The sequence below is a fragment of the Coccinella septempunctata genome, chromosome 1, assembly GCF_907165205.1.
Source record: "Coccinella septempunctata chromosome 1, icCocSept1.1, whole genome shotgun sequence".
NCBI lineage: Eukaryota > Metazoa > Arthropoda > Insecta > Coleoptera > Coccinellidae > Coccinella > Coccinella septempunctata.
Window position 1 is genome coordinate 70163725 of NC_058189.1, and position 20912 is coordinate 70184636.

At 36.1% G+C, this 20912-nt stretch overlaps 5 protein-coding genes across 5 annotated transcripts; 2 read left to right on the forward strand and 3 right to left on the reverse strand.

Moving 5' to 3' along the window:
- Positions 1-170: 170 nt before the first annotated feature.
- LOC123312720 (THUMP domain-containing protein 1 homolog) lies at positions 171-1287 on the forward strand. The gene is made up of 2 exons (XM_044897174.1): positions 171-296; positions 360-1287. Exon 2 carries the CDS (start codon positions 366-368, stop codon positions 1224-1226), a length of 861 nt encoding a protein of 286 aa, XP_044753109.1. The 5' UTR covers positions 171-296; positions 360-365; the 3' UTR covers positions 1227-1287.
- Positions 1288-1374: 87 nt separating this feature from the next.
- On the reverse strand, positions 1375-5955 carry LOC123312703 (ubiquitin carboxyl-terminal hydrolase 36). The gene is made up of 6 exons (XM_044897173.1): positions 5465-5955; positions 5150-5394; positions 4647-5092; positions 4318-4593; positions 3312-4163; positions 1375-2287 (listed from the first exon to the last, which is right to left on the reverse strand). Exons 1-6 carry the CDS (start codon positions 5701-5703, stop codon positions 2138-2140), a joined length of 2208 nt encoding a protein of 735 aa, XP_044753108.1. The 5' UTR covers positions 5704-5955; the 3' UTR covers positions 1375-2137.
- Positions 5956-6395: 440 nt separating this feature from the next.
- Positions 6396-7682, reverse strand: LOC123311780 (ubiquitin carboxyl-terminal hydrolase isozyme L5). Its single transcript, XM_044895875.1, has 4 exons — positions 7492-7682; positions 7373-7436; positions 6826-7317; positions 6396-6770 (listed from the first exon to the last, which is right to left on the reverse strand). The coding sequence occupies exons 1-4, from the start codon at positions 7565-7567 to the stop codon at positions 6443-6445; spliced, it is 960 nt and encodes a 319-aa protein (XP_044751810.1). The 5' UTR covers positions 7568-7682; the 3' UTR covers positions 6396-6442.
- Positions 7683-8497: 815 nt separating this feature from the next.
- LOC123318235 (inactive pancreatic lipase-related protein 1-like) lies at positions 8498-14888 on the forward strand. Its single transcript, XM_044904851.1, has 7 exons — positions 8498-8626; positions 9954-10065; positions 10189-10337; positions 12085-12333; positions 13687-13911; positions 14563-14722; positions 14775-14888. The coding sequence occupies exons 1-7, from the start codon at positions 8578-8580 to the stop codon at positions 14884-14886; spliced, it is 1056 nt and encodes a 351-aa protein (XP_044760786.1). The 5' UTR covers positions 8498-8577; the 3' UTR covers positions 14887-14888.
- A 160-nt stretch (positions 14889-15048) lies between these two features.
- On the reverse strand, positions 15049-19380 carry LOC123320001. Its single transcript, XM_044907132.1, has 11 exons — positions 19306-19380; positions 18956-19232; positions 18557-18898; positions 18035-18141; positions 17684-17905; positions 17414-17623; positions 16842-17138; positions 16296-16586; positions 15944-16243; positions 15715-15870; positions 15049-15286 (listed from the first exon to the last, which is right to left on the reverse strand). The coding sequence occupies exons 1-11, from the start codon at positions 19378-19380 to the stop codon at positions 15098-15100; spliced, it is 2466 nt and encodes an 821-aa protein (XP_044763067.1). The 3' UTR covers positions 15049-15097.
- Between the last annotated feature and the right edge of the window lie 1532 nt (positions 19381-20912).

Below are 20912 nucleotides of genomic sequence, written 5' to 3' on the forward strand. Positions count from 1 at the left end.
CTTTGATATCATAATGGACGAAGGTAAATTTCCTTTTGAGGAAAGGGAAATTCAAATAATTAGATCAAAAAGCTCAAATTTGGTTAGATCTATCGACAGGTAGATCCAAAGATCCTGGTTTATGACCAAAGATTATAGAGTTAGGTTAGGTACCTAACTCTATAATCTTTGGTTTATGACGTTAAAGTCATCAAAAAAATAAAAATAAACCTCATAAATATTTGCTAAAATAAAAATTGCTTTCAATATAAGGCAAATTGTTATAATTTACTCAATCTACAGAATTGATATCCTGAGTAAGTTAAGGTTTCTCTTGATTTTACTCATTATTCACAAAATGTTATTTTGAATATTTGTAGGTTATAATGAGTTCCGGCAAAATTGTAAAACCAAAATCAAAATATTATTCAAAACCCCTTCGAAAGAAATCCAGTAACATGGATGTCAACTACAAAGGTTTTCTATGTAGTTGCAACAATCGAGAAAAAGATTGTATTAGGGAGTCGTATCAAATACTGAATAAAGCTGTGGACGAACTATATGGCAGTGATTCTCCTGAACAGAAAACTGAAGAGATCGATATATCTGACGAAATATCAAAAGAAATAGATGCTCTCAAGTCCGACAAACTGAACCAAAAATTCAAGTTCAACGTATGTGATTCAGGGGCGAAAAATTTGATATTTATTCGAACTACTTTAGACGATCCAGCCAAGATTTCCCAGCATATTGTAGAGAATATATTCCAAACAAAACAACAGCAAACAAGATTTCTCTTAAGGCTGGTCCCTATAGAAGTGACATGTAAAGCTTACCTCAAGGATATCGAGAAAGCTTTTGAACCATTGGCTGAAAAATATTTCCAGAACGAAGGAAGGACATTTTCTATCGTTTATAACCATCGGAATAATAATTCATTGTCTAGAGACGAGGTTATTAAGACTATAGCAGAAAAAGTTTCTTCTTTGAACAAGGATAATAAAGTTAATTTAAAAGAAGCCGATGTTTCTATAGTTATAGAAATCATTAGAGGATTTGCGTTTGTTGGTGTTGTCCCAAATTTCTTAAAATATAAGAAATATAATCTCTTAGCGTTAAGTGATAAAGTGGACAATGTTGACGAAGAAAAAACTGATCTTATTAAAGATGAAACAGATAATAAAGACGAGGAAGAATTAGATAATGGGAAGGAGAAATGTGCTGAAGATTCGGTTAGTAGTTCGTGATTACTTCACTAAAGAAGTATTTGAAATTTCTTTTACATAATAAACAAATTGTTTCTTGAAATTTTTTTTCTTCCAATGTTGTTGCTATTCTGTTGCTTATACCAGTCACAGTGTATTTCCCAGAAAGAAGTACAATAAAAACCGGGAGTAATAAAGAAATATGTAATTACAATCATCTCATGATAATATTGTATTATGTGTGAATGACTTAAAAAATTATGTACATTTTCTTAGGAACATAAAATATACAAAATGATACTAAATGCAAAAAATAAATATAATTCAGTTACTTCAACAACTTCATCTATATCGTATTCACTAATCTAAGATTGTTTTTGAGGTCCAAAAGTTCAGCTTATAATTTAAAATTGAATGAACATTTTCCAATTAAAATGAATACTCTCACATTCACATTGAAAAATACTAACTTATCTGCAAAATATACATCAGAATAAAAGAGCATTCTTCAATTAAAAGACTTCAGAGTCTACACTGAGAAATTTCATGAAACTTATCAATAAAATATACAAAACAAAAGTAATTAACTAGAAATGGCGACACAATATGTCTACTATCAATTACTCAAATATTCAAATTACGATTCGAACGTTTTACCAATTCTGCAAAAATAATGATGCAAATACGTTTTCAGAAAGGGCAGAATTTAAAAAGACAAAGAAGAAATAAAAAAAATGTATATATGGATTTTTTTACATTGAGATTTATTTTCTTCGCTATGTATATAGGAAAATTTATTTGCAAAATCGGGAACCATTATCAGTCAAACTGATAAATAAATAAATAGGGATACTTTGATCTGTACATGGGAAGGAATCAATAAAAAATCATTTTGTCACGGTGTTTTCCACTTCTTAGATAATTACTTTTAACCATCATAAAACATTTGAGAATCACATACGAGCGTGCTTGTTGTGGTAGTTTTTATGGTGAAAGTTGTATCTATGTCGATGCCCATTCTTATTGTAAAATTGCTTATTGCCGTAGAATCTCGAATTGGAGTTGTTGTTCCGATGATTCCAGTTTTTCGAACTGTGATATTCCTGTAAAAAAACATTATTTCAATGTGTGGAGGAAGACGCTAGTTTGTTAGTTACACCATTTGTAACCCGAGATCCGCTGGACTGTTTGTAAATCGTAAGTACTGAGTGGGAGAAGCAACAAGGGAAAAGAAAATCAGATGATTTAGAGGATTGGTACATCGCTATCTGTGAGGATCTCAAAAAAATTCCAAATGAAAGACGAATAACCCAAGTAAGACCAGCAAATACGGGAGCCTGCTCGAAAATAAAGCTTCAGAAATTCGATATTTTTATCTTTTGTTCACATCCGTTTGACAGTAATGTGAGGTTAGAACGGATCATAGATAGGGGTGGGTAGTACCGATTTGACTCATCGATAGCGAAGTGTGTTCGTGACCTTAAGGCAAATCGGCCAGAAAAAAAATCTTTCGGCCTGCCTGCTGGAATAAACTCAATTCGTATTAAGAGGTTTCAGAAAACGCTCTATTTATTCAAACTGCTGCGCCTCGCCGGCCGCGAATGAAAAAACTTCGAATAATCAATATTGACAGAGTAGAGTGAGGTTAGAACGGATCATGGATAGGGGTGGGTAGTGCCGATTTGACTTATCGATAACAAAGTGTAGTGTTTTTGACCTTGGCATTCATGAAATTGATTTCATTACGGTTCTTCGAAGTAAATCGGCCAGAAAAGTAGGTATAAACAGGTTTCGTATTTTCGGAAAATGCTCCATTTATCCAAACCGCCGGCCGCGAAAGAAAAAAGTCGAATAATCGAAATGAATAAAAAACTTGAGAATAATGAGATATTTGACGTTTACGAAAAACAAATGTAAACAAATACATGTCAGTTTATCAGAACTACTAAAAGTGGGGTTAACAGCGATCACAGATAGCGAAGAGTAGAGTATTTGGCCCCTGTACTTCTGAAATCGGCCAGTGAAGGTGGATATCAAGTTGCAAATGGTTCAATGTTGATTGAAAGGGAAAAATAATTTAATTTCAGCTGAAGGGAAAATTAATTAAAAAATGAAGATATAACTTGCCTCGATCGGATGATAACCGGGATTGGACTTGAAATTGTTGTGTGTCTTGACGTGTTTCTTACGACCCTGATCGATGGGATCCGAAACCTCTTCTATCGTCCTCTTCCTCTCTTCCCGCCTCTCGTTGGCCACCTCCTTGTCCAGACGCGATCTGGTCCCATTCCAGGTGGACACGGACGAGAAACCCTTATAGGACATTTTGAACAGCTCGTTCACCACCTTGTCGTTCTGGGGGCCGCTGCTCTCCGTCCAGTTCGTCCCCTTGGACGGTTCGTAGGAATTCTCGACGGTCGGACTCACCTTCCATATGCCGTTCATCGCGTCCGACACGATCTTCTCACCGTTCGACTTGTCGGCAGCACTCGATTCATTTGAACTACTCGAATCGTCCTCCTCGTACGGCACTAGTTTAGTGATAGTCTTAGTTTCCGAATTAACAGTAGAACAACCGGTCTCTAACGATTTGATCGGAACTATCTGGTCGCCGACGCCGACTGTCGCTGCTGCTTGAACTTGATCGGGTGTGTTGTGACTAGTTTTTTGTGGCTGCGTCTCGCCATTTTTCAGTTCGCTCTCTGGTTCCTTTTCAGTGTTCGAAGGGATGCTGGTCGCTTCGTTGTTCCTCTTGATCAGTCCGTTTTGTGGCAGTTCCGGTCCGTACACTTTGTTACTCGTGAAGCCTATCCCGTTGGCGATCGGTTTGGACTTACTGGAACAGGGCTCGGTCGACGTGGTCGTTTTCACCCTGGGTTTCTGCAGGAGGTTCCTTCGCGAGTATGGTGGAGATTCTAATTCGTACATCAATATGTAAGCGAAGGTGCTCAGTACTCCCTGATACGAAATCGGCCGGGCCTGCAAAAACCCCGATATTGTAATACTTTTATACTTGAAATGTCACTGGATACAGGTTAGAACCATAGAAACATAACGAAAAGTTTTACACTGATGCCACATCTTGTCAAGTCTGTCAACAGAAAGTGACATCTACAAATAAAATGTTACTTACATTGCTATCATCAAATTGATAAAAGTTTCCGGAGGGAACAGACCCAATAGCTGTGTAATGACCGCAATTCACGCTGGATCCTATGTGAGTAATAATAGAAACAAGCTTGTACACTAAAGGGGTGGAAGGTCGATTTTTGGTATGCTTAGTGAGGTCCAGTCGCTGTCGGAAAGCTATGTGTCTGTTGATTTTGGTATTTGTCACTGAAAACCTCTTCAGCTGAACACATAAAACCGCAGGTGCCCTTTCCAAGGAAAACTGTTTAGTTGCTGAAACCTACAATGAAAAAAAATAAAATACCACTTAAACAAAAAAATTTTTATACTAACCTTTTTTCTACACGATTCACAATGGTAAGTATCATCGTCTATTCTTTCCCTGGAAAAATATCCGTCTAGTGCCTCTTCCACCGTTTGAGCCCTTCTAATATCCAAGAGGAGATCTTGGAAATGTTGGAAAGTAGTACTAACGTGACCACAGTCCTGGCAAGTGACAGCCGACCTCAAATAGCCGCCGAAAATTTGATTCAGCGGAGTGGTTTCCTTCACTCTTGCATCGAATTGTTCGTTATTTTTGAACCGATTCAAATAGGCTTTTTCCATTGCTTCGATTAAATGTCTCAAAAACTCATGTGCATCCTCTTGTCTGTTTAAGATAAAGTTACGGCTTATTAATCGTAGTTTATTATATATATGTATTGGACGAATAGCGTTCATATTGGAATTTTGTGATTCTAACAATGTTCTTCTCATGGAACAAATGATACAGAAGCCTCCTAAAAATGAATTAAAGAATTAGATCACGCACTCCCAATAGTTCTTATAAATATTACCTGATTCATAGCATGAAGAATAATGTTCTTTATCGGAAATCAACCAATTTGCTAAGGCTGGCACATGAAATAACGCTTGTAGAGTTGAATTCAAATAGCATGTATTACCCATGTTAATCATTCCACAACCAGCAGACCAGTCTGGGAGGTCATTCCAACCAAGCTGAATAGATTCCATTGGAAAAAGTTCATACTTGGGCTGTTTCAATGTTTCTTCTTCTCCAGTGTTAACTTCCATTTTTGTGCTAGAATAAATGAATTTATAATGTGTCCTATTTTTCATTCAATATGAATATATTTTGAAACCATTCATACTTAGTTTTGACCTCCTCGCGATGCTTCAAGACGATATGGTCTACTCCCGGTGTTTGGAAAACATTAACTTGTTTACCACAAGCAATAATTATGCTTCCAGCATTTTCAAAATCTATGTTGTTCAGCAGAGATTTTTTGGTCGAACTAGCTAGTTGAGTTTCCAAGGAGTTTTCTGAATTATTTTTTGTTATTGAGGCTCTAATAGCCGCATTTATGGGATCTAACGTAGATGCCGGCATAATTTTCTTAAAACTACACGTGTAGATGCACTATTCAATTGGCGTGTCTCAATCGCTCAGAGTTCTATACCACGGTAAGGAAATCGGCTGCTCACTCACAGAATTCATTCAAAACCTCATTTTTATATTTGAGTAGAATAACACCCGCGGAAAACACTAGACGAATGCACCTGTACACATTATTTGTGTTATCATACAAACATTACTTGGGACTTCATGCACCTCTGACAAAGTCAATTTCTTAAAAACTACTGTTATTTGCGCAAGCCTCATTTCTAATGGCTTTTTGCCACATCTTCATCAATTTCTATTCTATGAAATAATGGGCTCCACTAGTACTATTTTTCAATTCATAATTGAAATGGGTAGATAGTAAATTTAACAAATTTTTATAATATTTTTGACCTGCTACTGTCATACGCATCACCAAAAATTAACCTCTTTTCCTTTGATTTTATTTTAACTTTATTTATAGAGCAGCTCGATATGAAGAAAACGTTATAATTTTCTATGGCGTTGAAGATATCTTCTATGTATCTTTTGAAAGTAGAGTTCTCGAGCTCCGAAAGCTCATAATTTAAATTTAATTTATATTTCACTGCAGTATAAACTAATCGAATATGATTGCATTCAATATTTCAGCCATTGAAGCCAGTTAAAGTATTCCTCTATTGCAATGAACAAATCAAACATCAGATATTCACTTATATTTATTGATTTTAAATATTACAGATTCAGACTATTTAGTTTTCTGCCTCTTCAATGTTTTCTCTTTAGCTTCCTCATATAAAGGAACTAATTTACCTTCTTTAGCCAATATTTTCAATAATTCTATTATTAGAGGAATATAATTGTGCTTTCTTCTGATATTTTCAATTTGGTAAGACCTCTTCTTATTTTCTTCTTCCTCAATCAGCAACTTCAAATTTGCTATCTCACTCTTTATACTTTCTTTATCTGGATTATCATCCAGTTGCTTTTGCAGCGATTCAATTTGTCTCTCGTATAACATCTTTCTATCACTTACAATAGCCATCAAATTGAAATGTATTTCCCCTTCACTATACCTGAGTAAAGATGCAATAGAAAGTAAAGAAAGTATCAAATATAGTTTATACTCACTTCTGGATCCTTTTTTCAATAATAGGTCTCACAACATCCGTCCATTCTGTTTCGGCTGGGATTGCACCCAAGTCGATAGGACCAGCTTTTAAGCCATCTAATTCATACAATCTCCCATCAATGGGGACATATCCAACAAAATGAAAAGCATCTTGTGTTTTACTATTCGAGGAATTATCAAATTCAAATAATTGTTGCCTTGCAAATGAATTATGAACCGTACGAATAACTGGGGAATTACTAATGGTCAATCCTTTCATATTTGCGTCAAATCCTTGACAAAAATCTTTGAGTTCTGACAGTGTATGACCTATCTTCACATCGGGATGACGGCAGTTGAGTAATATACTTAGTATTGCCTGAGTTGCACAAGCATTATCGATGACCTGTTTTGCAAAAAATATTTTATCCAACCTATTATCTTCTACAATTGAACCTGAAGGATCATCATCTTTAGTCCATTTGAACAGAAATATCAGTCCATGGATAGGTCTGAAATAATACTGTTCATATTTTTGTTCAAGAATTCAAAGCCAAGAAAACCTACTTCAAGTTATCAAACTGATCTCCATCTAAACTCCACAGTTCCTCTACCTGCACGCCTTTAACACCTATAATAAAACAATATAAAAAGCCATAATGATTTATTTGTAAACAAGAACTAACCGAATTCCCTGATTAATTCAGAAAACACCCCTGGATCACTTTCGATTAGACACCAATTACCAGCACTTTCAGACATCTTTAGGTCTTTTATTAAGTAATAAACCCCTAAACAAGTCTAATATCTAGTAATTCGTTAACAATTTTTTTCGAAAAAGGTTAAATTAATGAGACGCTTCTTCAATGTAATGCTTGGGAAATCTATGTTCTCTTAAGAGGATAGTGTTCTATGCTTGATATTCACTCCTCTCGCATCTTTCCATTTTTTTTCAAGGAAATGAAATCGTAAATCATTTTTATCTTGATTGCTGGGTCAGTAATTCCGTTAAAATGCAAGGAGTTATTACTTATATTTATATATTGCTGCCATTTAATTCGCAGCATGAAATATACTTTGTTAAATATGGTGGATGCGCTCAAAATAATGGCAATCACAGATCAAATTTTATTGATCTGAGATGGCAATATTCTCAAAATGACAAAATTAATTGAACATAAAAAAATCCTTCATATTCGAATGAACATTTATCGGAGGCAAAAACGATCCGTTCCTCATCTAATTTCTGTTAACAGAACGTACGAATAATTTTTCGGTAAAAGATCGAACGCAGAAGATGAAAAACCATTCCTACTTGAAGGGATAAAAAATTTATATTTCAGACCGCTTCCCTCTTTATGCTCTCAGATGAAATCATGGGTCTTCTTATTGGAACTTGAAATTTCTATCAATTCAATTCCGTTCAACCCAAAGCTTTCTGCAACGGCCGATACTCGTGGAAAACCAAGTAATCACCAATTGAAAAACTAATCATTTCGAAATAAAAATCGTTCACGGTAATGGTACTATCCTTAACCCGGTTTAAATGTCGAAATAATTTTCTTTCCTGTTCTTCCACCAATTTCATCTATCGTAATCCAGAAATGGGCCAAAATATCGTAATGGGTGGACTTGGTCACCGCTGCTAACGAAAAAAATTGTGTGTCTGAGTACAATTACCCCAGCAGCATGGTTAATTGGGAAATATAATCCGATATCAACGAAAGTGAACATTTACAGACCGTTCGTACAGTGCCAAGAGTTCGAATGCAATGGCAGTGTCTGATTTTTTATTGTACTGTTTTATCAGTTCTCTGCCGGGTATGTATCTAATTTAGTGCTTCCCTGCTTTCTCCTAAAAGGATTTGGGATCATTCTACGTTTTAGATGATTCTCAGCGTTGATTTTTGTTACATGAAATCAGATATAACAGAGTTGAAATTGAAAATATTCAAATTATAAAATATGCCGCGTTTTAAACAGGTATTCGGTATTCAGTGAATTTTTGTATGAGATCAATTTGAAATAAAGAAAAAATATATATTTCTATAGGTAAACAAGGTTTGGGGAAAACATGAAACCAAAATTTATACCATTGAAACGAATGCCATATATTATTATAGACCGGTAACGGATTTTATTATCAAGTAACAAAAAAAAGAGTCAGGATACTGTCTTGACTGGTATTTTCTTATTATATAGAAAAAAAATAATATACCCATATAAACCAAGTTTAAAAGATCTCTTTTCATTTTGAATTTTAGTTGAATTAATTTTTTTTCTGATTCCACTAGTCTGGTAGTTTTTGAAAGTATATAAGACATAACTCTCATTAGCCCATGCTTCTTTCCCTCATAAGTTATGTCTGTGTTCTTTCGGGCAGTAAAAATCCCGTGAGATCCTAGGGCCTCGAACAATTAGACCCACCAGTAAGTCTTCTAGTTAAAAAATTGAATTAGATAGCTACTCAATGTATCATGATAACGTCCGAGACGTATAATTAAGTTGGGTCACGAAGGAAATAAAGTACCATTGTTGAAACTGATTAATCGCCATGAAAATTTCATTGTCCTTCCACTAACAGAAAGAAAGATACATTTAATTGTTCTGTAATATTTTGTTTTCTCTGTAACGCCCGATTGAACACTGAGTTGCATTATTTGCAGCAGTATAACTGAGGAATTTATTGCGAGAGCAATGCACCCATGATCTAGAAATATATTTGCGAGGGTACAAAGTTGAACGAGGATTTTTATAGCATAATAACCGGTGATTCAATTCGCCATGGTCTCTAGAACGCTCTATATGTTTCTCAGCTCATTGTCTACAACAACGCCATACCTATCTTGAAATTTGCAGTATTTGAGTAATTATCACGATATGATTTGTTTTCAACTTCTCTTATTTTATTTTATTTCACTTCATTTTTCTTCACTTTACTTTTCTCTATTCTATTCTTTCTTTCTTATTTCCTCTATTCTACTCTACTATATTCCTCACTCACTCTAGATACTTCTACAGGGTATTATAAAATTTGGCCACACTTTCTCAAAATTCATGAAAAAATTGCAATAGACAAGAAAGCTTTTCAATTGGAAACTCTCATACATTTTATGAAGGTATAACTCTTCTTCATGTCTTTTTTTAGGACCTCCAGGTGTAAGTGTTGACAATGCTTTTGTCCAGTTGATACCTATTAATAAACATAAATGTCCACATATTGATCCTGTGAGAGATATATCGTACCAGCTGTATACGAGGTAATAATAATATAATAATAACCGTTATTCGAAATTTAGCTAAAAATTTTAAGCTTCATTAGGTATATATTGATGGAGGTACCCCTGTTGAAAGAGTTGCCTAAAAAGATTTGTTTTCATCAGGTATAATCCGCTTTACCACCAGAGCTTGAGGATTGGTGACGATGAAGCTCTACAAAATTCGAATTTCAACTTTTCCCAACCCACGATAATCTTTTTTCACGCCTTTTTCGAGAGTGGTATGGCAGCGACTGCAACAATCATTAAAACAGGTAAAAATTTTCACAATATTTCCATAGAATAAATTTACATTCGTGTTTAATGTTCATAAATCAAATACCAATATTCGCAGACTTTGGAAAAATTAATAACTGCATTATCAGTTAATTACATTATGTAATAACCGAATGGGTGAAAATTACGCTTTTTGATCAGTGTCTAGAGCAATTACGTAAATCACGGTAAATCCTGAATCAAAATTCTTGCTTCATATATACACGAATTGGATAGCCTACTTTCTCTGAAGTCTAATCGAATAGGTCGACACATTTCTCTCTGGTAAAAGGAAATTCCACGGTCTCTGTGTGGGTATACAGGGGTTTGAAGAAAACAGGGGCAGGGAGTGGCATGGTTTATTATTCAGATTCTGAAAAACAAACTGTTGAAACACCAAGAGAAACATTGTAACTCTCCTGAAATTTTCATGGTTGAAATTCTAAAACATGTAGATTTAGAAACGCGATTAAATTATCGGGAAAAGCACTTTCTTCATTTATTTTTCTCAAAATAGTTGCTTAAAAAGTGTATCAAAAGATACACTTTTGAGTGTATCTCTTTTCTTAAGGGATGTTTGCAGAATATTATCATTTCGTTTAAAAACTCAATCAGATCACCAGCTTAGTTACCATTTCGTTGAAAATCCACATAATTTTCTCCGCCACAGATATACGAGGATGTATTGATATCTAGTTAGCCTAGACCAGTTCCATGCATAAAAAAATATCGATGCAATTCATGACATGATTTTATCAGACCGTCGAATTGGGCTGAAACGGATATCTGAAGCACTGAGTATTTCTTACGAACGCGTTTATCATATAGTTCACGTCAATTTGGACATGAGAAAAATTGCTGCAAAATGGATCCCCAAATGTTTGAATATTGACCAAAAGCGTGCAAGGGTAGAAGCATCGCGTTCGATCTGTGCTCGATTTGAAAACGATGTAAACTTCTTGAACCGAATTGTTACTATGGATGAGACTTGGGTACATTTCTACGATCCAGCAACCATCGATGGAATGGCGACACTCTGATTCTTCAAGACCTAAGAAGTTTCGTGTCCAAAAATCTGCTGGAAAAGTTCTTGCGTCAGTTAGAAGGTAGAATAATAACCGTAGAATACTATTCGACATTATTGACCACTTTACGGGAAAAAATTGAAGAGAAAAGACGCGGAAAGCCATCCAAAGGTGTTTTGTTCTTGCAGGACAAAGCCCCTGCATACAAATCTCATGTTGCCATGCAAAAAAATTCGTGATTTAGGGTTTGAATTACTAGAACACCCCCCTTATTCACCAGATTTGGCTCCATCCGACTATCATCTCTTTCCTCAACTGAAAATAAGTTTAAAAGGTCGTAAATTTTCTTCCAACGAGGAGGTAATAAAAGCTGTGGAGGTCTGGTTTGTAGAGCAAGAAGAAACTTTTTTTTTGAAAGGTCTCTAGAGACGTTGCAGGTTCGCTGTAATAAATGTATCCAAGTAGGAGGAGAATATGTTGAGTAATAAAATATTTTGACATTGAAATTTTGTTTGGTTCTATAGTAGGCTAAGAATTTTTCAATATATCCTCGTAGGTAAGTATGTTTGTTATCAGCCATCAACTAGGCTTGACCGAAACTTCACATATTTAATGCATATATTGTATTTGTTATTGACTCACCCCGGTAACCTTAATCCATTGTTATTTCGATATTTGTGGCCACAAAAAAATAACACCGTGTTCTCTGTTTACATTCTAGCCTATTTGCAGAGAGGTGACCACAACATAATCTTGTTAAACGCTCCTAGATTGGAGGCTGGTCCTTGGTATCTCACGGCTTCGAGAAATACCGAGGTCGTCGGAAAATATACGGCCCAGTTCATAGATTACCTCGTTTCGAGGGGAATGTATTTGCCCAGCCTGCATTTGATCGGTCTCAGCCTGGGGGCCCAAATGGCTGGGGTATGCGGGCAGAACGTTAGAAGCGGTCGTGTCACTAGAATTACAGGTGAGTTGGTGAATGTTTAAGATCACATATACTGAGTGAGTCTTTGACTCGTACAAATATTTTAACAGTAGACTCTTGAGGACCAAAGAAACACTCTTTTCCTATATCATTTTTCCGATTCGGCTCTGATAAAAAGAAGTAGCCATCTAAAGTTTCCATAATGAGCTGTGCCACCCCTGGAGAAACATAGTTTCCTTCAGAATAACTAGCTAAATCTGTGATATAACACATCTGTGAGTTTATTATTATTATTTGAGATATATTCAGCTGAAGTACTCAATTTTTCAAATTTCACAGATACTTTCTTATTTTTGAACATGAAATTTACAGGGTGAGTTTTCGAATCGTACAAATATTTTAACAGTAGATTCTTGAGCTCAAAATTTTCCCATACCATTTTTTCCGAATCGGCTCGGATTAAAAGATACAGGCTGATGAAAAATCATGAAAAAATGTTATTTTTAGTTCTCTCACAAACGGTTTTATCGAATGGAATGAATTTCGGGATATAGTTTTTCATTTATTTGATGAATCTTTTTCGAACACAACATATCATCCACGTCAGTTTTCTCATTATGACCATTACGTATACCATGAAAGTACCAAAAATTCAAAGAACCCAATGCTTGAAACTAAGTTGGAAGTTATATATAAGGAATATTTGAAAGTTCAGTAAAATAAAAGTATTCTTCATATTTTCTCGTATGATGTGCTATTTTCGAGTAATTTGATGTTCAAAAATTGAGAAGTATCTGTGAAATTCGAAAAATTGGGACTTTGGCTGGATGGAACTCTGTTTATAATATCCACAGATGTGTATAGTGTCATAGATTTATGGAAGGTTTCATAAAACTTTGATTGTCCTATCAACGATTTGATTTGACAGAACATTTTCATTTCTGAATATATTGAAGAAGTAGCAATTGAGAATAATTGCATGGACGTATGAACATCATTATTTGATTCTAGAATGATATTCTGAATGATCATGACTGAATTATCGATTGAAAGCAAATTGACGTCTATTCGTCAATCAAGCGTTGATTCCCCGATCAAGCTTTATGAAACCCGAGGTAAGCTTGTTATTCTGAAGGGAATGGCAATATCTTTTCATCAGGGCCGAATCGAAAAAAATGGCGTGGAAAAAAAGTGTTTCTTTTGACCTCAAGAATCTACTTTTGAAATATTTGTAAGAGTCGAAGACCTGTATATTGGGTGAGTCTTCGCCTAGGTCTTTGATTGAGGTTATCCTGGCAAATTATTACGATGCCTACACAGGTAATCAGTTTTTCGGAATGATAAAGATGATGATGAATATTTGTAGTAAAGTATCGCCACCGTGTATTTTTCCAGGGTTGGACCCGGCAGGGCCATTGTTCAAGAAATGGCCGAAGAATTTGAAGTTGGACGCTGGGGATGCAGAATTCGTGGACGTGATCCACACAGACGCCGGCATCTTCGGATACCCGACGCAGATAGGACACGTGGATTTTTGGCCCAATCAGGGCATTTCCCCACAACCGGGATGTACCATCCCTGAGGTGAAAAGGAGAAATCCTGACGCTTTAATCGAGCCAGGTAAAAAGAGGGAAAACTAGGGGCTTCAATGTTTGCTGTTGTTTGAAATGACTGAAAATGAAACTTTAGTTACGAATATTACAATAGTTTCCACTTTCGTCGAAAAGATGGCAGCATTTAGCGAACGACTTTTCTCAATTTCACCTGGATACGAATTGTAGGCAATGGCGAGACTTTTCGAGAAATTTTTTCCTGTGGTAATTCATAGAACAGATAATTTCACCTCGGAAAGTTGATAACATGAATGAATATTTGTTGTTCAATGAAAAAAATTTTTTTATTTTTTTTTCCGTTTGACGAATAAAAAATTTCTGACTTTTCGAGATGACGCACTGATTGAATTGAATAATAATGAAAACCCCATATAAATTAGTGGTTTCTAACGTAAGATATTCATTTTCACCTTTTGAACTCACCACTAAAACGCTGTAGACCCCTCTGAAGCTTCAAAATCTATGCTAAATATCCCAACAATTTTGAAAATTATGTAGAATCCGTGAAAAACCTGAATATTGAATTTTCTCAACAATACAGGGTTTCCTTTGACCACTTCATCATGCCACTCACTCTAGGCAGATAAAACCTTATATTACAAGCAATAACAAACATAAGTTCACGATAAAAGAGATACAAAATTCTTCACCTTTTCAGTCTTCTGCAGCCACTGGCGTTCGTACCAGTTTTATGCCGAATCCGTCCTGAACCCTTATGGATTTTTGTCAGTGGCGTGCAACACGTGGGACGACTACATAAACCAAAGATGCGACCCAAACCAAGTTCCTACCAACATGGGATTTGCCGTTGACTACAAGTTAGTACTCGAATCACCTTGTCTACAGGTCACTTAAACCATTTTTTTTCAGTGCCAGAGGAAACTACTACCTTCGAACGAATCCTGAGTCTCCGTTTTCTGTCAGTTCTTCGTACAACCCTCAATATAACCCTCAGTATCAGACTTATTGGAATAAACGATAAAATTAAAAAAACCTTTTTCTCAACCTAATTTCTCTGCACAATATATTATTTCCTGCTGCTGAATGAATCTGTGTTTGGTCAGCTAGTTCAATGAAGGATGTTCGTAGCAAAACGAGTTTGAAGAAAAACATCCATTTCTCTGCATATTGAGCATAATTTTTATTCGTTAAAATGAAATACATATTTTCATATTGATGGAGCCATAACTCTTCTATTGACCACTCTTGAGGGATGAAGATATATTGTTTATAGCTTGGATGTCTTGAGCAGTCAACGATGATGACTTTATATCGCGAAACTCCCATCTACGGTTTATGTGGGTCGACATTTTCTCTGTACATAATCCCATGGGTGTTTGTAGCAAGCTCATCCAATCTGGCCTCCAATTCCCACTGAGAACCTGCAAAATAATCTTGGAGTATTAATCCATTTCACTATACAGTTCAGGATAATGGGAAGGAGTTGGCAAACCTGCTTCTGTTTACTTTCATTGAATACAATTATTGAGGAATACCATTTCCATAAGATTTGGTTTATAATTTTCAATAATGTAGGTAAATAATCTAGGAAAAATTATCTTCTTGAATGCCCACAGTTCAGAATGATAAGAAACGAACATGATACGTTGTGTAAATATAAGTACCCTCTTCGTTAGGTCATTCAGATGAAGAGGCCCTTTGAGGTATATACAGCCAAGAACGCCATCTATCGCCAGGTAGACGAATGTGCTACCTTGGCTCCACTTGCTATCTATAGATATCTGTGAAATGCATATATGCAACACGACGGAGAGTAGATACAAATTCATCTAGTAGTTAGATCGCTTACTTCATCGAAGGGCTTCGCTCCAATGTGAAACATGGTGAACAGAAGTGATTCCGCTGGAGGACTAACTTTATCTGGCTTCAGACCTGATTTCTGCCCTCCAGTACTCAGTTGTTGGTACACCCAATCCGAGTTACTTCTGATGAAATCGTATAAAACCTAGAAATGTGAAAGAATCAACTACAGTTTATTTTATAATTATAAGTTTGGATTCGAATTGAAGTAACAGCACCTTGAGATTCTTCTTGCCGTGTTGATTTGTCAGCATGTTGCCAACCAGGTTGTCACACATTTGCGTACAAGCAACTCTTGCTGACCCTTTTTCTTCAAATTCTGACATCTCAACGGAGCTTTTAGCTTCTTCCATGAACTGATCGATTTGATCTGTATGTTTGTTATCTTCATCGATGCTGCACAATGCTTCAGCCAGTGCTAGAGCTATTTCATTCTCACTGCTGTTTGTCCCGTCAAAGGTTGCTGTTTCTTCATTAGGATGTCCAGCAATTTTTATATGCTTTTTCTCTTGTGACATCTTGAAAAGAAATATACAGAACTCCAAGCCAAAACATATGAAATAAACTCACTTGTACTAATTCAGAATAAAGTGCTGAAATTAGAGTTTGGAGCAACACCGAATTGCTCAAAGGTGTTATATCTGAAGGGACCACATCTTGAATCATGTTTGTCACTTTGAATAATGTTGAATCTAAGCAATCCCAGAAATAACTGAAGCAAACTAGGATGATAGCCATGGCTTGATACATGCTGGCACCTGTTTTAATGGCGTCAATCGTAGTTTTGATAGTTTTCGGTAAGATAGGCCTGGCAAGATCCATAATTGAAAGAAACCAAGCAGGTTTGATTTGATTCCACACCTGAAATGTTAATCTAAACTAAAGCCACTTCCTGCCTCTGCTGATATTTGATGCATTCCACAGTTATTGCGGAAAAAGTTGCTAGTAGTTAGGCTACACGAGTTCTGGCGCACTTTGGTAATTTTAACATGTGATTTTTCATGAGGAATTCTACGAAAATGCGAATCCCTCATTTTAGAAATTCCGTAAATTTCATTATGAATAAAAGCTGAAAACAATTGGTTATAAACCTAAGGGTTTCATGTTTTTACTCACATTCCTTCTATCGAGGCACTTTGCCCAATCGTTTTTCTGACAAATCGGTTCGAGAAAAACCTTGAGGATTTCTTTTGAACTTCCTATTGTTAAAATAACATCGGTAGTTGCTCTGAAGAGGTTGTACAGTTGGAATGATGATGATAAAGCTTCCTTCTCGCACTGACCATCTCTTATACATAAAAATCCAGAACATATTTCTTTTTTGGAACTGCCGACCTTCATTTCTTCTTTACATTCAGAAGAACATAATTCTACGAGAATTTTCAACAGCCTACAATCTTTCAGACCTAATACCTGCAAAATATTCCGTGAAGTATGGAAGTTTGGAATAATATTCGAATGAAAATATAATTTTTTTAATCCTATTCCTTTCACATTAACTTCAACATGAAGATGAGCTCCTTCACGAATAGTTATCTTGAAATTTTGCGTAATTTTTCTCCCTGAATGGGGCACTGGGTACAAATTTATATTTGAACCTAATTTATAGACATTTCCGCTTGGAAATTCAAACTATGTGGCTGTTCTGGATTAGTGGAAATCGGTTAGCTCAGAATGTACTCGAATACCTTGAGTAGCAAGCTCCAATGGGGTTGCGGTTGTGCTAATAAGACCATAAGTTCAAGTGTTATTTCTACATTTCCCGGAAATTCCGTAAGCTTAAGAACGTTCTTGGGAATTTGCTTGAATAAATGAGGTAGCGAGAAGCAGATCCACGGGAGCGGTCCTGAAGTTTTGCATTTCAACAAATCGATCTTTTCGATGCCTTTTCTGAAAAGCTGCAACAAAAAGGCAAACAACTGATTTCATTCCGAATTGTGAAATTGGCTAGAATTTACCCTCTTCAGAATGTCCAGTGGTGCTCCTTTGAGTATCAGACAATACAGTAATTCCTGACATTTGGAATGGATGTCTCTCAGTATTTTGCTCTTGTTGTTAAGAGAAATTCCCATGTATTCTTCAGCGCTGTCACACACGCTAGGCAATAACTGAGCTACACAAAGCAATAAGTTGCTCAGATCGGCTATTAATAACTTGGTTCTGTGTTCAGATGGTGTAGCCTACGAAAATGAAGACTATAGTCAATAAACTTTTCAACTAGAAGTCTCTGAACTGAAACAATCATGAAAAACTTAAATAAATGACGAAACCGAGACCAATTGTTCTGTGAAATCTAAGGATGTACTTACTTGTACATATCGTACTGTCAGTATCGTGAGAGATTCGTTCAAAATTCCAACAAAAACTCTTTTGGCCATATTTGGGGGTACTGTGTTCCAAAGATCTTCCCTAGTTCCTGGAACACAAAATATTTACGGGATGTGGGATGTCCAATGATGAGAAGCTCATGCTTGTGTTGATTTGAATACTAGAACTACTAGAACAACGTTTCAGGTTTATGCCAACAAGCACATATAACCATTTTTCCATAGCAGCATTAACGAAATTCATCCACATTTCAACAGAACAACAATTTATGTTCAAAGAAGGAAGCACCCTTATAAAAATAGATAGTGTAAGTCAAAAACAAAGACTTGAAATGCTGCGAGGTCTGGAATTGACCCAGTAATCGTAATAAACTGGTCCAAGGAAAACATGCATCAGCAACTGCAGAAAACTGGGGGATTCAATAAGCAAAAAACAAAGCTTGACTACAGTAGCAAGAGCACAATAAATCAAGTGTTCACGAGCAAATCTGTACTAGACTGCACCTTTCATATACAGCCACCACATCTGTATCACGTAAGATCCTCTCTCCATCTCAAAAAAAGGGCTTGTATTCTCCCAATCCAAACAGTCGGCATCTTGCAATATGTAAAGAGTGACCAGTCTGCAGTGAAGATCCAGCAGACGCTCAGCAAGAGCTTCCTCCATCTCCTGATATTTCTTGAACGTTTCCTGAAGGATTCCCGTCAGGTCTTTGGTGGTGTTGTCCGTTGACTGTATGTAGAACCACAAACAATTCTTCAACAAGGATGCGGCTCCAATTGTTCCAGTTAAAACGGTGAGATCGGCGTGATCTAAAGCCTCTTGAGTCACAACATGCAAATGATCTGAGAAAAATAAGAATCAATTAAAGAGTGAAGGTGTTTGGAGATTACAAAGCTAACCGAGTAGATTCTTCGCGGAGTTGCTTATGGCTTGGACGAATCTTTTTGGATCAGAGTCCTTGACAACCACTTCGCAGTCTCCTATCGTTTCCAAATCATCTTCGGTATTTCTGCTTATTTTCCTGATGAATCCGGAACTTTTTCTATAAGCAGCAACGTATTCTTCCTCCCACCACAAAACTAATTTCATAGAGGCAAATGAGACAAATCTCGGGAAATCCAACAGACCTCCAACAACTGCTGGACAGATTACTTCTTGCAATATAGCCTGTTTTTCCTTTAAAAAGAAGCATGCTTGATGAAGTTTTCATCTAACTACTTTAAAGAATATCGTATGGATTCTAACTCACATTGTAATAGTCCAAATCCCTCTGAATAAGGATTATCACCTTATCCATCAAATTTCCATCTTCCATAACCTCCATATTGGCAACTCTTGAAGTAAATAACCAAAATTTCCCTCAATCCCTCACTACAAATTCGAATGTAGATGGCAAGCAGGACTTCCAGAAACGGAGAAGTCGTTTTGGATATGAGAATTGTTTGATCGATGGGGTCACGAAGCATCGGTATATACCTATATTTGAAGAAATACCATCGGTGGCGAACAGAGAGAAGGGGCCATTTATATTCATGAGATTTCGATATATTCAGAAGAGCTGTAGATCAAAATCAACCCAGATTCGAAACAAAATAGATGCGAATTCAAGAACTCGGTTACGTTTGAATCTTTTTCGGTTTAATTATATATCAAAGTCATCAAGCAAGATGCCAAGCTCAGATATTCTTACGGGAATAATGCACTTATACAATTAATAAATATGTATTAGTATTTATATTACAATATACAATGAGGCGCGAGATAAACCACTGTTTCGATTCGCTGGTGAACAATTCTTGTCAATATATTTCTGTTTCTTTGTGAAGGTTTCTGAATGATCGATAAAATGTGGGACTAAAAAAAGCACCCAAGAAGTAAACTAACAGAAGGCTGTTCGTTTCATTTTCCACGGAATATTCTCGATACAATCCAATTCAGCTTCTGCAGGAGTTCGAACCGAAAAAATATTTGTACATAGCGATTGACAATGATCGATGCTGTTAGCAAAGCACGAGCCTTCAACTCCAAGGAGGAAATGAACATACCTGCGATATAGACAATCAAATTATGTTCCCGACTGTTGGAAGGACATTGTTTTTTCACCTACAACGAATTTCTTAAGGGGAGGAAGTTATGATGACTTTTTTTTATAATAAATATTTATCACTCTCGATTCATGAATTCGAAGTATAAAAATATGAAGGCTTGAGGATATTATGAGAAATTTCGAAGGGTTTTTTCAAGAATTGCTCATTCTTATGCGACACAGCCATAGATTAACTCTTCATTAGTCTATGGACTTTGCTACTTTGGGAAAATGCAATATGGCGAATGCGCCTGGATTTAATAATCCGCAATGCTTGAAAATTTAAGTGAATTCGATCGAGAAACCTTCAATGGAGAGGCTTATGTTTAATTTGTGCTTTAAGGCTCATACTCAATGGTATTACACACACAAACAAAATATGGTTCACTGATGGGTCTAGATTCCGTCTGTATGAGTATAATGGGCGACTGTTGGTGTGGAGAGAACGGAGTCAACGGTATAATGAACATTTCATGATACCAAGAGCTTTTTTTTCTACAATCTTGTCACTCTGAAGTCTTCTCTTCTCCTCGAGCGGACAAACATCAAGAAAAAATCGTCGAATACTCTTGTTTGCTGATTCAGTAAGGAAAGAAAAAGAACATAGTTCGAAAGGAAATACCCAAGTCACGCACACTGATATACTTTGGGCTTTTGAAGCAATCTCTTCGTTCTATTTGTCGATTACCGATTTTTTACTTGATATATTATAGTCAAGATGTTAGGAAGGGTATTGGAAAGAAATATATCATGGGGATTTGCAGGGAAAG